This window comes from Zootoca vivipara, chromosome 6 (genome assembly GCF_965207765.1).
Source record: "Zootoca vivipara chromosome 6, rZooViv2.hap1.1, whole genome shotgun sequence".
NCBI classification, from domain to species: Eukaryota; Metazoa; Chordata; class Lepidosauria; order Squamata; family Lacertidae; genus Zootoca; species Zootoca vivipara.
Genome location: NC_142589.1, coordinates 77,746,065 through 77,765,177, shown reverse-complemented (window position 1 = coordinate 77,765,177; position 19,113 = coordinate 77,746,065). Strand labels below are relative to the sequence as shown.

Sequence of the window (19,113 nt, the reverse complement as noted above, 5' to 3'; positions counted from 1 at the left end):
TGTGCCTACCCTGCAAATTAGTCCATAGAGTGATGGCAAAGGGGGTAGAGAGGGTGAGCCCAGGTAGCAAGGAAGAAACGGGGTAATTAACAACGGCAACGCTTAGCCAGGACGTTAGGAATGCACATGACTGCCGAGGCCGCCTCCCCTCCCTGCGAGAGCATTAAAGCCCAGAGTCTAAAATTACTGAGTTGCATCACTTAAGCTACCCACCCGCTGCACATTTTCCTGGAAGTGAAACCCACAGTTTCTCCCCAGAGTGGACCTGTTAGCTTTTTCTGGCTCTGTCGCACGACCGATTCAGGAGCCGGAAAGCACGCAAGGACGTAGGCCAGGCCATTGCCAACGTGGCACCTGTATACTCGTGCCCACCGAGGTCTTGGCTGGCATTCACAGCTGCCTCCCTCCAGGCAGATGGCAAGGGGGAAAGGAAGCCAGTGCAAATTTCCGTGCCCAGCAGTCTAGAAGGGGCGCAGACTATTTTGCATGTTTTATTTAATTCTTAACAATATATAGGTATCATGTTCAATGCACAACACAATTCTGAAAAGGCTTGCGGACTTGTGCCATGAACCGAGCATTTCTCAACTCTGTTTGAACATTTGCTTCTGTACTTTGACAGCAAGGCACATCTTATTCTGTGCAGTCTCCATTCCCTGTTTTTGTGATGATGTTGATGTTGACGACGATAATAATAATAATAAATTTATACCCTGCCCATCTGGCTGGGTTTCCCCAGCCACTTTGGGCGGCTCCCAACAGAATATTAAAAACACGATAAAACATCAAACATTAAAAACTTCTGAAGAAGAAGTATCTGAAGAAGTGTGCATGCACACGAAAGCTCATACCAAAATAAAAACTTAGTTGGTCTTTAAGGTGCTACTGAAGGAATTTTTTTTATTTTACTTCGATCCAGACCAACACGGCTACCTACCTGTAATTAAAAACTTCGATGCCTTTGTGCGGTACACATTTGTGCCGTGCTACACATGCAAGCTTGACATTTGCAGCCTATGCTTAGTTCAGTGATGATTGTGTGGGTGCTTATTGATATTAGTCATTAGGATATTAATACTCGCAACAGGTTCAAATATTATCCCTATTTATCACTGATCTTCTCTGTATCATTTCAATGTTAGTATATGTGCTGCAGAAGCGAGCGCCTATTTATCGTCAACATAAAAATGAGACAATGTATTTACATACCATATTTTATTTCCCGTGTAAAGATCTTTAGCTGGTTTGCCCTTGCTTGGGGGGGGGGGGAGAGGGCTCAAATATTTTTTTCTCACGGAGCCCCAACCTGTTCTCAGCAGCCCTGCCCCACTGAAATTAGGCTTTTAAAAAACATTCTATTGTAGCTAACAGACTAGGTTGTGGTAGGTGGTTGGCTGCAGGGCTTGTGTGATGCCCACAAGAGTTTCTCCATTCAAAGGCACTCACAGGCCTCAAAACAGTTGGCAATGCCTGACATAGGGAAGGGCGACAGGAACCAGGGAGGCCACGGTTTCTAGAGCGCTTTCAAGAGAGGCCTGCCTCAGTGGATTGCTGCAGCCATTCTCTCTTTTTATTTTTATGTTTTAAAAATGCTTGATATTTGATGTTTATTTCTGTATGCTGTTCTTATATTTGTTCTTTCAATTGTTAATAAAAATTCAACATATAAGCTGAGTAGTTTTACATGGATTTTGAATGAATGTGCAACTAATTGCTACTGTTGTTTTGAATTTTATTGCGCTGCAACTGTCCCCGATGCTTTATAGTTGAAATTCCTGCATTGCAGGGGGTTAGACTAGATGACCATTAGGGTCCCTCGCAACTGCACAATTCTATTAATATTTTCCTTAGCGAGTCGTGTTAACCCCTATAATGCTTTCTATAGAGTAAGCATAGGGGACACTGGGGGGTGTGCTTGTGGAATCAAGGTAGCAGTGGGCCAAAAAGAGTTTGCGATCTACTGCTCTAAACAGAAATAAGTGTCTTTTTAAAACTTTTTTAAAGTTTCGCTTTTGCGGAGACAGCAGGCCGGATTTGCAAAAAAGAAGAAGGGGGGAAGCAGGATGGCCAGAGAGAATGTGGAATTTGCAAAGCGCTTTCAGGCAGACTTCAGGGAGCGCTTTCTGCGTCTGAGCGAGGAAGAGAGAGGGAGAAAGAGAGATTGATTTGTGGCTGCGCAAAGGGAGGAGGAGCCCAGGAGTAAAAGTAGGAAGGACGAAGGGAGGGGAAAGGAAAGTTAATAGAGGGAAAGGCGGGTGGGAGAGAAAGAAAGAGGGAAGGGGGGGAGAAGAGGAAAGGAGGGAGACCGAGGCGGGGGAGAAGCGTCTGGAGAGTTGCTCCGAAGTTTCGGGGGCTGCGGGTGGGCGCGCGTCCCAGGTGCGGGGCCGGGGAGGCGGAGGCCAGCCCGGGCTGGGAGCTGCGCTGCGGCTCGGGGGCGGGAGGCGGATCGCGGCTCCTAGGATGTGGAAAGGGGACGGCGGCGCAGGGGGAGGAGACCCGCACGGCTAGGGCAGAGCGCAGGGGGAGGGGAGCGGGCCGGAGGCGGGCGAGGGGGGCCGCGATCCCGCGCGCCGCGAACATGGCCTCCTTCCCCGCGGGCCCCGCCGAGCCCCCCGGCCGGGGAGGGCGCTCCCCCGCCGGAGGAGAGCAGAGCCAGGAGGAGGACGAGGGTGCCGCCGAGGAGGCGCGCCAACTTCTGCCAACTTCGGCGCCCGCCCCGTCGCCGCAGGCTCCTCCCGGCCGAGAGCCAGAGGACGGCGGTGGCGGAGGAGGAGGATCGGGTGCGGCGACGGCTGCTGTTACTTCTCCAAGCGCGGGGATCGCCTCCGCCGCGCCCGATCCTCCGCGCTCCCCGCGCTTCTCGGCGGAGCAGGTCTCTTGCGTGTGCGAGGCACTGCTGCAGGCGGGCGACCCCGGCCGGCTGGGCCGCTTCCTGGGCTCGCTGCCGCCCGACGCCGAGGCGCCGTGCCTGGAGGCGCAGGCGGGCGAGAGCCTGGCCAAGGCGCGCGCGCTGCTGGCCTTCCAGCGCGGCGACTTCGCGGAGCTGTACCGCCTGGTGCAGAGCCGGCCCTTCGGCGCGCCGCACCACCCGTTCCTGCAGGACCTGTACCTGCGCGCCCGCTACCGGGAGGCCGAGGCTGCCCGAGGCCGGGCTCTGGGCGCCGTCGACAAGTACCGGCTGCGCAAGAAGTTCCCGCTGCCCAGCACCATCTGGGACGGCGAAGAGACGGTGTACTGCTTCAAGAGGCGATCGCGGGCAGCCCTGCGCGACTCGTACGGGCGCAGCCGCTACCCGAGCCCCGAGCAGAAGCGGCGCCTGGCCCAGGACACCGGCCTGTCGCTCACGCAGGTCAGCAACTGGTTCAAGAACCGACGGCAGCGCGATCGCAGCGGAGGAGGAGCCGGAGGAGGCGCCGGCACGCCCAGCAAGAGGTGAGCGCCCCCGGGGCATGGGCAGAGCGCAGCGCCACACTCTCGGGGGTGGGGGCGGGCAATCGCGCGCGCTGCTGTGCAGGAGCGAGAAAGAGAGCGAAGTGGAACCTGCATGGACAAGAGCAGCCTACCAGTTGCGGGGAGGGAGCGGCCCGGGGTGACTGCTGCCTCCGTGGTCTGCTTCTTAGCCTTGCCAGATGCTGCTGGGAAGCAGGATGCAGCCCAACTAGGACTGCAGCAGTCCCAAAGTAAGTCCCATTAAAGTTGGTGGAGCTTACTCTTGAAGAAATGGGTTTAGGATTGGACCTGGATGTGGGTCAGAACCAGCTGGGCTTTTCTAATAGTCTTAAATACCACCTGCTGATAATTAGGGGGCAGACCCCCCAACTCTCCTTAAATAGATCTTGAAGTTCTGAAGTGGACTTTGGGGACTTCATGGAAAACCCAGCATCCTAGGGACACTTTACTCCAACCCCCCCATAGAATACCTATTTCCTCTGGATGGACTTTTGGGGGACTTTGGGGACACCTATTCTTTTTTTTTTGACCAATCCTCTCCCGTATTATCTAACTTTTTTTTGTAATTTCACCGATGTAGGAGTTATGCTACTACCGCTAACGATTTCATTCCCTTGTAATTGTCTTTAGCGTAATCAATAAATTTACTCCATTCTAACCGAAATTTCTCATCGTCCTGGTGGGGACACCTATTCTTAGTTCAAGGTCCAAGTTTCAGAAAAAGCCTAGGCTGGGTGATGGAGGAGAGAAGTTCCTGAATTACATGTGCTTCTCAGCTTATAGTAAGCACTCCCAGGAAGAGAGAATGAGCCTGCTGGGAGATCCCTCTCTAAGTTTTATTGGTCTCTAATGGACCCTTTACAAAGTTCCTGTCCTCCTTCAGTCTGTGCTTCAATCTGATCTCAGCCAGCATGATGGGTATTGTCATACAGGCCTTCCAGATACTGGACTACAACAGTATCCATCATGCCTGACTACTGGCAGATTGGGAGACACCCAATTTCTGTTGCATGCATTAGAAACTCCTCTCCCCCTGCCTGAAAAAAAAAAGTTCTCGAAAGTAACTTCCAGCAAAAGGAACAACCATTTTTACAGAGGGTGGGAAATAAACGTACTGTGGCATATTGTAAGGAATTCCTAAACTCCGGGTGCTAAGAAAGAGGGGTAACATCAGCTACATCCTCTCCAGTTCTAGCCAAACCAAGAAGAGCGAGATATGGCCAAGGCTTTGCAAAACCCACAAGCTACCCTAAATTTCAACTCTTGTCTTCTGTGTGAGAGTGCTGAGACAGGCTGCCCCAGACACACAGGCACAGCCTTAGCCTTGTATTTGCACAATCCACAAAGTGGACTAAGGAAGGCTTAATCCTGCCTGGTGCCCCCTACCCATGTTTAGGGAAGTTTTTAATGACTGATGTTTTAATGTATTTTTAATCTTTGTTGGAAGCCATCCAGAGTGGCTGGGGTAACCCAGCTAGATGGATGGGGTATAAATAATAAATTATTATTATTATTATTATTATTATTAATTCCCTGTAAAAAGCATTATTCAGAATAGCGGTTTGCATGACCCAGTAGGGTGGATAATAATGCAATAAAATTACAGTCATTAAACATCCAGTTCAAATTGCTTAGTTTACTTAATTCAACAAGATTTGCTGATACCAGCTTTTCAAAGTCTGATAGCCATTTACACCTCCAGTGCCTCCCTGTCACCTCCTGGCCTCTTGCTGCCTTCTAGGTAATCCCCCTCCCCACTTTTGGAACCCCTGGGTAACACCACTGCCTTACTTTCAAATAAATATGCATTGGATGGGGTTGTAAGGAAGGAATGAAGACTTGGGAGATACCTGAACTCTGCAGACAGAGCTTTTCTCCTCCTTGGTTTCTCTCTCCTTCCTCTCCTCCCCCCCCCCCCCGCAACCACATTTTGGGTGCCTCCAGAGCAGGGTACACCCAGTTGAGTGAAGAGGGCTTCTCTCTTCTAGCTGTGCCTGGGCACAGAGGATTTTTTTTTTTTTTGGTCTGCCTTTGCCTTCCCCTCTGCAAACAAAAGGGAGAAACCACTTGAGTTTGAGAAAGTTCTAGTTCATTCTTCTATTGCAGACTGTTCAGGGGGTGGGGAACAGCCAAGCTGGCTACTCCAGATGTTCCTGCAGCTGGCGCTCTCTCTCCTCCGCCCCCCCCTTCTCTCCTGGGAGAAAAACTTTGCCTCAAGTTAGCTGCACTTTGCAGCAACGTGGAAGGCGCCGAGCTCATCCCCTTTGTTGTGAAATGTGAATCCCTTGGCTTTGAATTTCCTTGGGCTTTTTGTTGTTGTTCCCCTCCCTGAGGGTGGAAGTAACCTTGCCCAAGGAATCCGGACTTCTGCCTTTACTCTCCAGCTAAAGGTCTAGTTCTCAGTCCTTTCTACCTCAGAAACATATACTGTACACTGAATACCAGCAGCTCTCCAGGGACTTTTCCATTCCCTGCTACCTGGTCTTTTTAACTGGATTTGAACCTGTGACCTTCTGCTTGCAAGGCGGGTGCTCTACCATGGAGCTACAACCCTTCCTCACAGTAAATCAGGGGCTGGGGCTTGTTACGCTGCAGTTGGGGGCTCCCACGATCCTTTCACGTGTTCAAAGAGGCTTCCCCCCGGCCACTGTTAGAAATTCAGATACCGTATATAAGCTAGGCGCCAATGGCTCTTTAAACCAGTTTCCAAAATGGAATGCCTAGCTGCCATTTTGGGGCAAGGTGTCTTCAAAGTTTTCTTTTTCAAATGATGGGCTGGCTGTGATTGATTGTCAGTTAAAATATTTTGCTAGAGAAGAATGGCAGATCAAGTTGATGGATTATGCCGAAATGGCTAAAATGACCGGAAGAATCAGAAATTAGGAAGACCAAAATTTTAATAAGGAATGGGGGAAATTTATAACTTATCTTAAGACCACTGTAAACAGTTAAAATCATTCGTAGGATTGGAATATCACTTGTAGTTTAATGGGGATTTTTTGATACAGTGGAGAGAGAAAAGATTTGGATTATTCTAAAAAGATGCAGGAGGAAATGATTAACAGTAGGACCCACAAAGGGGAGGAGGGAAGTCCAAGAGATTCCTTGCAATCTTGTTTTTATGTTGTATGTTCGACATGTGACTGTATTTTGCTACTTCAGATGACAGCCCTGAGCTAGGTTAAGAACTTGGAAAACCTAAACAAGAAAATTCACTTGATCCAGAGACAGCCCACATATATATTGGCCTATTCCAACCTCTTTTTCTTAATGATGACACAGACCATTCATAATGCAGTCATATTCTGCACAACCATGAGCAGGACCACGGGGTGGGGTAAGTTAAGACGGGTGACGACAATTAACTATAAGGTTGTTCCCTGCTGCTGCTGCTCAAGCTGCACAGGGAACGTATTTTGGTTCCTGAAATTCATTCTGATTGTGCAGATAAAAATATAACTGATAGAATTCTACAGGATGTGTCACTAGTGTGCAAAAACAGTCCAGATCCAATGTTCCTTAGGCATGCACCTCCAGATGGTGGAGACGCCAGGCGCTATCCTGGTGCCCAGGTATCTTCACTGGGTCACTAGCGACCAATAGCCAGGTGCAAAATGTACCCGGCACCTGGCTAATTTCAAACACTGCCCCAGACAATATCAACTGAGCTACCCCGCTACCCTGCCATTGGCTTTGGACCGGACATGACTATGTGGGACTCTTTGTGCTTTGAGCCAGTGTAGCTCTTAACACCTGATGCTGGAGACAGATCGCAGGGCCTGCACCATCATGTCATGTAACGATGGCTGCTCCTGGTAGGTTTCCGAGTACAATTCAAAGTGTTGGTGCTGGCCTTTAAAGCCCTAAACGGCTTTGACCATGTATACCTGAAGGAGCATCTTCACCCCCATCGTTCAGCCTGGACGCTGAGGTCCAGATCCGAGGGCCTTCTGGTGGTTCCCTCACTGCGAGAAGTGAAATTACAGGGAATCAGGCAGAGGGCCTTCTCGGTAGTGGCACCCCGTGGAACGCCCTCTTGTCAGATGTCAAGGAGATAAAGAACCATACAACTTTTAGAAGATACCTGAAGGCAGCCCTGTAAAAGGGAAAGTTTTTATTGTCTGGTGTTTTGTTGTGTTTTTTTATATTCTGATTGAACAGAGTGGCTGGGGCAACCTAGTCAGATGGGCATGGCATAAGTAAGTAAAGTTATTCAGAGACAGTTCACTGTGGCAACCAACCAGCATTTACTGTGGCATCCTCAACCTCTTCTCTCTTACAGCGAGTCTGACGGGAACCCCAGCACGGAGGACGAGTCCAGCCACGGCACCGAAGAAACCGAAACATCCATGGGGATTTCTGCGACCCCCGAAGGGATGCCCACTCCCAACAGCCTGTTCCTGCCAGCCGCTTGCTCCAGCGCCTCTTCCATCCTCCTGAACGGCAACTTTATCACTGCTAGCTCCCCGACCATGCTGCTGAATGGCGGCTCCGTCATCCAGACCCCCAGCGGAGGAGTCATCCTGAATGGCTTGACTCTCGGTGACAACCAGACCATCACCCTCAGCCCCGTGGCAGCGCCCAGCCCGCCCATCCTTCTCAACGGATCCAGCCCCCTCCTGGGCAGCAAGCCCCCAGGCCCACCCGGCGGCCAGGAGGCCCCCAAGGCTCTCCAGGAGCCCCTTCCCCCGGCCACTGTCATTTTCAGCCCAGCTGCCACTCTTCAGGGGGAAGTGAAGTCGGAAGCGGCAGAGGCCCTGGCATTTGGTGTCGAGGTCAAGCTGGAAGAGGGGCAGGTGGCCGCCCCACCCGTATTGCCCGTCCCTGACGCTGCCACGCTCCTCTCCAACCACAAGGGGCCCCTGCTGGCAGCTGTTGCCATGCCTCAAGTGGTCCCATCAAACGAAGAGGCCCCCACGGCTGCACAGCAGCTGCCCCCAGCACCTCAGCCATCAGCCACATCCAGTCCTCAGATGGTACCTCTGGCCAAGTTGGTCCCCGGTGCCCAAGCCCTGCCAGCTCCCCAGGTGACCGCAGCCATGGTCGGTGGGCAAGTGACCCAGTCTTCCCAAACTACCACAGCCACACCGCTGCTTTCCATGCCAGGCCCCTCGCCACCCCAGGCCACTGTTCTCCACGTCCCTGCCCCATCCCTGGTCCCCATCGCCCAAGTCTCGCCCCCTTCCCAGGTGGTGCCGCTCTCCCAGCCTGGCTCTGGGACCCAGGTGCTCTCCCCGTCCCAAATGGTGCCCGTTTCACCAACGCAGATCTACGCCGTCCCCCAGGGGGCTCCTGCCGCCCAGCTCGTCTCGCTCCCCCAAGTGGCCCAGGGCTCCCAGATTATCTCTCTGCCCCAAGTTGTGCCCACCTCCCAGGTGGTCACCCTGCAGCAGGGCATGGGCAGCCCGATCCAAATCCTGTCCACCAGCGGCGCCCCCATCAAAGTGGGGGCCATGGCAGGGGTGCCGCAGGTGGCCGTGTCGGCGGGAGGAAGCCTTGGCCAGAGCAACGTGCACCTCATCAACGCCAACATGGGCATGACCACGCTGCAGCTCCCGGGCACCGCACAAGGTATGTGCTCTGGGCAGAGGGTGGCCGGGGAGGTTTCAAAAACAACTCAAGGGATTCAGGAAACGGGCAGGGCTGAATCGAGGACTCTGGGGCCCCGTTTGCGCCATACATTTAGAGTGGTGCTGGACTAGGACCTGGGAGGCCAGGGTTCGAATCCCCAGTCAGCCAAGGAACTTTGTGCTCTTGGGCCAATAACTCACTCTCAGCCTAACCTATCTCGCAGAATTGTTGTGTGATAAAATGAGGGAGAAAGAGAAGTACGTAGGCCACGTTGAGCCCCTGTGTTGGAGGAGGGATACAAATGAAATAAATAAACTTAAAACTCACCAATACCCACCTTTAAACAGACCCACCTTCCCCCAAAGAGTTCTGGGAGCTTAAAGGTGCTGGGAGGAGTTAGGAAGAACCCCCTATTCCCCTCGCAGAACCACGATTTAGAGAAATTCCTGGAGGAGAGGGCTGCCAATGCTACTAGCTATGATGGCTGTGCTCTACCTCCACAATCGGGGGCAGTAACACTTCTGAATACTGGGAATCGCAGGAGGGAAAAGTGCTCCTGTGCTCAGGTCCTGCGTGACGGTTCACCACAGGCATCAGGTTGGCCATTGTGAGAACAGGATGCTGGGCTAGAAGGACCACTGGCCTGAGCCAGTAGGCTCTTCTTCAAGACGCGGGTGGCACTGAGCCTCTTGGGCTTGCCAATCAGAAGGTCGGCAGTTCGAATCCCCGTGACGGGGTGAGCTCCCGTTGCTCGGTCCCAGCTCCTGCCAACCTAGCAGTTCGAAAGCATGCCAGTGCAAGGAGATAGATAGGTACCACCGCAGCTAGAAGGTAAAGGCGTTTCTGTGTGCTCTGGTTTCCGTCACGGTGTCCCGTTGCGCCAGAAGCGGTTTAGTCATGCCAGCCACATGACCTGGAAAGCTGTCTGCAGACAAACGCCAGCTCCCTCGGCCTGAAAGCGTGATGAGTGCTGCAAGCCCATAGTCGCCTTTGTCTGGACGTGACCGTCCACAGGTCCTTTACATTTTGCATTCTTAAGTCTTGAAAGGACCTTATCTGTTAAAAATGGGCTGGCAGGTAGAGACCATAGAACCATAGAATTGTAGAGCTGGAAGGAATCCCAAGGGATCCAACCTCCATGTTTGTTTATTATTATCTATTTGTTTACATCCAAGGAGATCAAGGTGGAGCACACGGTTTTCCCTCTCCCTGCTTTATCCTCACAACAACCAGTGAGCTTCATATCATTGTTGGGATTTGAACCCTGGTCTCTCAGAGGCCCTATAGTCCAGTGGTCAGCAACCTTTTTCAGCCATGGGCTGGTCCACCGTCCCTCAAACCATGTGGTGGGCCAGACTATATTTTGAAAAAACAACAACAAACAAATTCCTATGCCCCACAAATAACCCAGAGATGCATTTTAAATAAAGGGACACATTCTACTCATATAAAAACACGCTGATTCCTGGACCGTCCGCGGGTTGGATTGAGAAGGCGATTAGGCTGCATCCGGCCCCCAGGCCTTAGGTTGCCTACCCGTGCCCTAGTCCAACCACTCCGCCTCCCTGGCTCTCTTGGAGAATAGGGACCACCTTGGAGATGTTTGCTGATTTGGGTGGGCAGGGTGGGGAGAGAGAGAGAGGAAATGGGGGCTCTGCGTCTCTTCCCTTGCTTAAGATTTCCCTGTTTCCTCTCCAACTTAGGCAACATCCTCCTGACCAACCCGGCAACAGGGAGCAGCACCATCGTCACGGGAATGGCTCTGCAGCAGGGGAAGCTGATCCTGACGGCCACCTTCCCAGCTGGCATGCTGATGACCCCCATCCTCTCAGCCCAGGCCACCCCGACTTTGACCCTGCCCATCAAGCAGGAAGTGGCGGCCGTGATGGCACCGGCAACTCTGGGGAGCAGCGAAGGCGGCGGTGTGTTGTTCTCGGGGGACGCTTCCGTGCTCCCTCCCGGAGTCTCCCCGCTCTCTGCGCACGACAGCACCGGGCCGACCGACTTGGCTTTCGGCACAGATTCTGGCCAAGCCGGCCTCCTTTCAAACTTTTCCCAGCCGGACGGCCTGGCCATGTCTCAGCAGCAGGTGGTCTGGTCCAGCCCGGTGGGCATGGACCTCCAAGGGACCAGTGCCGAGGGGCTGTTTGAGATGGACAAGAACTCTATGGAGGTGCAGAGCGGCCTTCTGCGTCTCCCGGAGGGAGAGGGCCTCTTGCTGGACGCCTCTGGGGGCGACCCCATGGGCCCCGAGGCTCTAGACTCAGACGAGAAGGTGCTAACCCAGCTGCAGTCTGTGCCGGTGGAAGACTCTCTGGACTTGTAAGCACCCACGAGGTGTGTCGCAGAGTCTTCACCTGCCCACGGAACAATATTTTAAACCTGCTATCCTTGGTCCCCACCTGGTCCAGACAGGACGGTTTGGGGATGCTACAAGTGCCTTGAAAAGGGAAACCTGGGTGAGCCCCTGCAGTTTGTGCTATTGCTGCTGCACATCTTCTCTCTTTTTTGCAAACACTACAGAAGGAAAAAAAAACCAGCAGTGGGACACTGCTGACCCCTTTATCCAGTGTGCAACTGCCTGTTCAGCAACCCCACTGCCACCTTGTGGCTGCCAGTAGAACAGCAAGCACTATCTTCCCCTTGGAGGTGTTGCCCATTCACCTTGTTTCCTTCCTCCTTCCCGAGCCCTCCTAAAGCTCAGGCACAGAGTTAAGGGCGTTTTCTACCTTCGTGGCCTTCCTGCCTTTTTTAGAAACCTACCTAACATCTACCAAGTTGCTTAGAAAGCTAGGGATTTTTGTTGATACTGGGGCAGGGAGCACTTCATATAGACAGCTCTTTGTCTACCTGGCATCCCTGAGAGGGGGCTGATGGGAGTTGTAGTCCAAAGCAGGTCAGCTGACTTACATCACAAGGAGAGCCTTCCTCTCCCCTCATCTATGGTGCTAGGGAACGGGTCCAGCTGCTAGTCTGAGCCCAAGTCCCATTTCGGAGGGGCAGGGAGGACATCAGAGGTCCCAGTGCTTGTCTCCTGTTCCAGTTAGGCTTGTACTCTTTCCCAGGGTAGGGGTGGGGTGGCTATTGTCATTTGAGCTTGGCTTCTTGAGGGCTTTTAGTCTTGCAGTGCTGTCCTAGAGAGGTGAACTGTCCTGTTCCAAAGTCAAACGCTTTGGCGCTAGAAAACAATGCAGACATTGTTCCAGTCCTCCAGGGCAGAGAAGCCTGGCTAGAATGTCTCCTCTGGATCCATCTTTTGTCTTTGGAATAGCTTTCTGGCGTTTTAACCCTGGGCTGATCTCCGCTGCTTTGGGCGGGAACAGCATAAGAAGCACATTTGTTAATAGTGGGATTGGATCCTGCAGAAGAGTCCTGCCATTAAAGACACAAGGAAGTAGGTGTCAGGTGGTGGATATACAGTCTCTTAAAGGTAAAGGTAAAGGGACCCCTGACCATTAGGTCCAGTCGTGACCGACTCTGGGGTTGCGCGCTCATCTCGCATTATTGGCCGAGGGAGCCGGCGTATAGCTTCCAGGTCATGTGGCCAGCATGACAAAGCCGCTTCTGGCGAACCAGAGCAGCACATGGAAACGCCGTTTACCTTCCCGCTGTAGCGGTTCCTATTTATCTACAGTGGTACCTCGGTTTATGAACACAATTGGTTCCGGAAGTCTGTTCATAAACTGAAGCGTTCATAAACTGAAGCGAACTTTCCCATTGAAAGTAATGGAAAGTGAATTAATCCGTTCCAGACGGTCCACGGAGTACTTAAACTGAAGCGTTCATAAACTGAAGCGAACTTTCCTATTGAAAGTAATGGAAAGTGGATTAATCCGTTCCAGACGGGTCCGCGGAGTACTCAACCTGAAGCGTACTTAACCCGAAGCATGGGTGTAATTGGTTCCGGAAGTCTGTTCATAACCTGAAGCATTCATAAACTGAAGCAAACTTTCCCATTGAAAGTAATGGAAAGTGAATTAATCCATTCCAGATGGGTCCGCGGCGTTCGTAAACCGAAAATTCGTAAACCGAGGTGTTCATAAACCGAGGTTCCACTGTACTTGCATTTTGCCGTGCTTTCAAACTGCTAGGTTGGCAGGAGCTGGGACCAAGCAATGGGAGCTCACCCCTTCACAGGGATTCAAACCGCCGACCTTCTGATCAGCAAGCCCTAGGCCCAGTGGTTTAACCACAGCGCCACCTGGGTCCCACCTGGTACAGTCTCTTAAGCCACTGTAAAAATTAGCTTTAGCTGCACCTCAAGATCCCCTGTGTTGGGGGTTGGGAGCAGAAGCCACACATTAATCTGGGACGCTCAGGATTGGGGCTCAATCCAGTTTGAAAGACAGAAATGTCATGCAATCGGGCCTAACCAAGCATTACCCTCCCCCAACTTCCCCTGGGGCGGTTTCCTCTGAATGCTAAAATCAGCCAACGGCCTGCCTTTTTTATTTTTAGACAGAGAAGAAATTATATTTAAATATATTTAATAATGTATTTTTTAGAAGAAAGGTCATTTAAAAATTAATTCTTTCCCCTTATTTTTCTATAAGCTGGTGGCATCTCTCATTCCTATATATTTAACAGTTTCCTTGTCATCTTGAGGGGAGAAGGTTTTTCTTCTTTTTGTTGATGTTTTCCAAAACCTCTTCTCATACTGCACCCAGGTTGTTGTTGGTGAACCTTAAGACCGTGAGCAAAGTACGAGATCCGAGACCCTCATGCGGGGATTGAGGAATCTTCCATAAGTGAAAAGGCCTCCATCCATAGAGCTGCTTTGGAGTGAGGTATGGGTGGGGTGGGGACACACACAACTGTGTTCCTTCCAGATACCTTGTTCTATGTCAGGGTGGGGTCTGTAGCAGAATGCATTGCAAATAGCCCCACATTCAGTTCCCAGGATCTCCAAGCAAGGCTAGGGGAAACCTCTGTCTGAAACCCTGGAGAGCCAGTCAGTCTAGACCAGCCTTTGCAAACAAACGCTTTTGGACTACAACTCCCATCAGCCCCTGCTGCCAGTACAGCCAGTGGTCAGGGATGATGGGCAGTTGTAGTCCAGTAATACCTGAAAAGCTGCCCTTGGTCAGAATTGGCCTAAGGCAGCTCCCTGGCTTTTTAGCATTAGATAACAGTGCAGGGAGTTATACAGGACAGAAATTCTGGGGCAGAAATTTCTGGCTTTTGTTTGCTTTCTCTCTTTTGTTTAATAGGACCATACTAACTGGATCCTGCTTCAGGACCATTCAGTACCCACAAAGCTTTTCGCTGAGTATAGATGGTACACTATTTGAAAACAGCTGTCTGCTGGGGCTGCCCGGCCTGTGTCAAATCATGTTTTGCTGCAATGAAATGTGAGGGGGGGGATGCACCTCACGGTTCATACCCGTCCCTACTGCAAAAGGATGGGCTCAGTGTCCCCGCCCCCGCCCCCCCCGGCTGCGATGGTATCTGAGCAGAGGGTTTCAATTGTCCGTCTGAATGTCTCCTAACCCAACACTTCCCAAACAGGTACTACAGCTACACACCTATTTTCCACAGTTTGTGAGAAACAATCATTTCTGCAAGATATTTTTATATCCTTTTATGTGTACGTGTGTCTTTTATATATATTTTATATATATATAAATATATTTTATCCTAAAGCTCTCTCTCTGCGTGTACTCATCCTGCATTGAGCTCTGTTGGAAATCCCCATCGTATAAGCCAATTGCGAGAGGTGGTGGGGTTTTTTCCGCAGGGGTCTCAAAACATTTCCACTTCAAGGACTGTTCCAGTATTTAAGGAGCATTTTCAGGTTTTTGCCTTGTTTTCTATAATAGGGATGGGGAAACTGCTGCTGTCCATATATTATTGGACTACAACTCCCATCATCCCTGGCAGTTGTCTGTGCTGGCTGCAGCTAAAGGGAGTTCAGCCAAAATGACAGCTGCAGGGTCCCCACCCCCAATCTGCAGCCCCGAGTGCCAGGACTGGTATGGGGCAGGAAATTCAGAATATTGAATCCAGCTTCTCTCTGTGGATTTTATTTTAAACTCTATTCCATAGAATTGTAGAGTTGACCAGGGCCATGAGCATCATCTAGTTCAACCCACAGCAGTGCAGGAATCAATTGCCCAAGATGGGACTTGAACCCCCAACCCTGAAATTAAGAGTCTCATGCTCCACCAATTGAACTATGCATAAAGCTGCATAGATAAGAAATACCTATTCCATGACACTGCATAGGTAAGAACAGGCTGCTTAGCTAGAACCATAGGGTGGTAGCAGTGGGGAACATTAGGTTCAGGGGCAATATGTGGCTCTCCATGTGTCTTTTATCTGGCCCTCAAAACTCCCCAGCCACACCACTCGCTGACTCTGCTTTGCATCCTCCTTGAATGTTTTCCCCAAGCTTTCTAATGTGTCTTGGCTTGCCTAGATGGAGGATAGAGAAGGGTCAACTAGAGAGATAACATTGACATTCTCACTGTTGTCACTTCCATTTCTTGCCCCACCTACCACAGATAAGTGGTGCTCAGGAGGTTAAATAGGACCACTCTATTCTGCCTTGGTCAGACAACACCTGATCTGTGTTCGGTTCTAGGCACCACAATTTAAGGAGGATATTGACAAGCTGGAATATGTACAAAGGAGGGTGACCAAGATGATCAAGGGTCTGGAAGCCAGGCCTTATGAGGAGTTTGGTATATTTAGCCTGGAAAAGAGGAGACTGAGAGGAGATGTGATAGCCATTTTCTAATATCTAAAGGGCTGTCACACGGAAGAGGGAGCAAGTGTGTTTTCTCTTGCTATGGAGAATAGGACCCAAACCACTGGCTGCAAGTTACAAGAAAAGAGATTCCGACTAAACGGCAGAAAGAACTTTCTGACAGTAATAGCAGTTCAACTCCCTCGGGAGGCAGTGGAGGTTTTCAAGCGGAGGTTGGAGGACCATCAGTCATGGATGCTTTAGTGGAGATTCCTGCATTGCAGGGGGTTGGGCTAGATGACCCTCGAGGTCCCTGCCAACTCTACAATTCTATGATTCTATGCCTAAAGGGATGGATGTGGCCCTCTGGCTGAAGAAGATTCCCCTGCCTCACCTGCAATGGGACTTTGATTGGTAGAACCAACAACTGAGCTTAAAGACAACACTGCAACTAATACCCAGAGCAGCCCCTATATATGCTCCACACAGAGGTGGCTATCCATTATACGATCTGTCCACTGCAGCTCCTGCTTCACCAAAGCTGAAGTTCCATACTTGCAAGACCTTAAGAGCTTGGTTTGCTCTGACAGGGACTTGAGGCGGCTTACAGATAAAAATAAGCACAGCTAAAATTATTTGGGGGGACGTTGACGATAATTTAAAAACAATCAAACATCAATAGAATTAATTTATCTAATCTATGAAAACCATACCAATAATTACAATAAAACCAACACGGCACCAGCCCTTTCTTTAAAAGCAATCAGTTCCCAAAATTCTGTTGGAATGAGAAAGTCTTCACCTGCTGGCAGAAGGACGACGAGGAGGGAGCCAGTCTAACTTCTCTAAGGAGGGAGTTCCAAGGTCTGGGAGCAGCCACCGAGGTCATCTTCCACATCCCCACCAAATGTCCCTGTGATGGTGGCAGGACCAAAATGAAGGGCATCCCCTGAAGATCGCAGAACCCAGGCAGGTTCATATGAGGGAATATGGTCTTTCGGATAGCTGTGCTGGGCTCTATAGGTAATTACCAGCATTCTGAAACAGACTGGCAGCCAGAGATGCAGTTCTAGTAGTTGTAAGGCTCCTTATGCAGCAATCTGGCTGCAGCTCTTTGACCCAGCTGAAGTCTCAAAGCACTTTTCAAAGGCAGCCCCACGTAGAGTGTATCACAGTAATCCAAGCACTGTCACCATGGCCAAATCAGTGGCAAAAGCTATTTTCCTGGTTGCAATGCAGAAATACCATTCCACTCCCTTACACAGCGTTTGCCAACATGGTACTCTTCAGATGTTTGGGACCCCAACTCCCATCAGCCCCAACCAACCAGCCTTTCAATGGAATTGTAGAGTTGGAAGGGACCCTGAGGATTATCTAGTCCCAACTCCCTGCGATGCAGCTGTCCCATAGGGGATCAAACCTACAACCTTGGTATTATCAGCCCCACACTCTAACCAACTGAGCTATCCTTGGTAAGTATCTGGTGAGCACCAGGTTGGCAAAGGCTGGCCTAATACGTGCCAGCCTCCATGAACGTGTATTTTCTTGCGGTACATAAGCACGAGGAAGCAGGTTATTTGGGACAAAGGTTTAGGTGGCCTCCTGGAGCAACAAAGACAGACCCTGGAGCATGAAAGAACTAAGATGAGCCCTGTGGCTGCCTCCACCCTGTTCTCATAGTGGCCAAACAGATGCCCACAAGCAGGACCTGAACCAAAGAAGGTAATAATACTGGCCCAAGCCAATGGCCCACCCAGGACAGCAGCTAACCAGATGTCACTGGAGGCAGAACATTACATAACCGTCATGGCTGGTAGCCTTAAAAAGGTAAAGGACCCCTGACAGTTAAGTCCAGTCGCGAACGACTCGGGGGTTGCGGCGCTCATCTTGCTTTACTGGCTGAGGGAGCTGACATTTGTCCACAGACAGTTTTTCCAGGTCACCTGGCCAGCATGACTAAGCCGCTTCTGGTGAAACCAGAGCAGCGCATGGAAACGCCGTTTACCTTCCCGCCGGAGCAGTACTTATTTATCTACTTGCACTTTGACATGCTTTCAAACTGCTAGGTTGGCAGGAGCTGGGACTGAACAATGGGAGCTCACCCCGTCACGGGGATTTGAACCACTGACCTTCTGATCAATGAGCCCAAGGCTCAGTGGTTTACACAACAGCGCCACCTGTGTACCCACCATGAATTTGCCCAATCCTCTTTCAAAGCCATCCAGGTTGGTGTCCAGTGGTGAGAGACAAGAGGCTGATGGGCTCTTTGGGGGCAAAAAAAAGAGGCTGTGGGAATGGAGCCACTGGCTTCTCTGACTAGCTTTCAGCGGAGAGCAGGTTTTGTGCTCTAGCTGCTTTCTCAGCTCCAAAACAAAGCTTCCCCCCCCACCTCCGCCTATTGCTGGGAAGAAGTAAGGTGATCCAGGTTGGATAGTATTTCTCAGATGGCTGTGTAAGCAAGACTGCCTGGGGTGGGAATATTTAGGGGGCTTTTTTGTCTCCTGAATTAGGTGGGAAGGGGGGGAGGTTGGGAAAAGGAGATCCGCGCTCAGGCAAGGTTAACCCTTTGCAATACCCCTAGAGCAGTGGTTCCCAATGAGCCTTTCAAGATTTTTGATCCCTCTGCGATAGTTTTTGTTATGTGAATGGCACCACGGACCCCCTGGGATGTGCAGACCACTCGCCAACTGGGGATGTCTGCCCCAGAAGGAGCTTGATCCTGCCTCCATGGTAAAATGGCTCTATGGAGGATGGTAGATCTAGAGTTGGCTATAGAAATCAAATAAAAAGCCACCCTGCTCTCACCAGATGCCATGATGGGGAAAGCATGCAGGCAGGACTGAAGCACAAGAGCCCTCTCGCCTTCTCTGGTTTCCAGGAACTGGCAACCAGAAGCATTGCTGCCTCCAACTGTAGCCAGTAGCCATCGATAGCCCTCTCGTCCATTCATTTGTCTTTTAAAGCCATCCAGGTTGGCTGTCCTCACTGCTTCTTGTGGAAGCGAGTTCCATAATTTAACTCTGTGCTGCATGAAGAAGTCCTAAAGGACATCAGAGGAGCTGCTGGATCAGGCCAATAGCCCATCTAGTTCCAGGGAGCTTCCCGCAGCAAAACATCTCTCTCTTTCTCTGCAGCTTTCCCTAGCTATACGGGATGACGCTTTCACCCAGCAGGGACACAAGGCCTCTTGTTATTTGTCTCGCAACAGGTTATTTGTCTTGCAAATGGCTGCCAGCTTGGTGCGAAACATGATCTCCACATGGGAAGAGAAAGGGGGCAAGGAAAGGAAACACTGAAGGCAGGAGCTCTGGCTTGTGGGGCCGATCTGTCACCTGGCAGAGCCAAGAACAAAGGGAGAGACAAAGAATTTTCTCCTGCAGACTCACTGCCCCCGTGGAAAGAAG

The 19,113-nt window shown here is 51.0% G+C and overlaps 1 protein-coding gene across 1 annotated transcript; it reads left to right on the top strand.

The window, feature by feature from the left end:
- Nucleotides 1-2,309: 2,309 nt before the first annotated feature.
- On the top strand, nucleotides 2,310-14,663 carry SIX5 (SIX homeobox 5). The gene is made up of 3 exons (XM_035117477.3): nucleotides 2,310-3,432; nucleotides 7,733-9,021; nucleotides 10,725-14,663. Exons 1-3 carry the CDS (start codon nucleotides 2,579-2,581, stop codon nucleotides 11,345-11,347), a joined length of 2,766 nt encoding a protein of 921 aa, XP_034973368.3. The 5' UTR covers nucleotides 2,310-2,578; the 3' UTR covers nucleotides 11,348-14,663.
- Nucleotides 14,664-19,113: the final 4,450 nt, after the last annotated feature.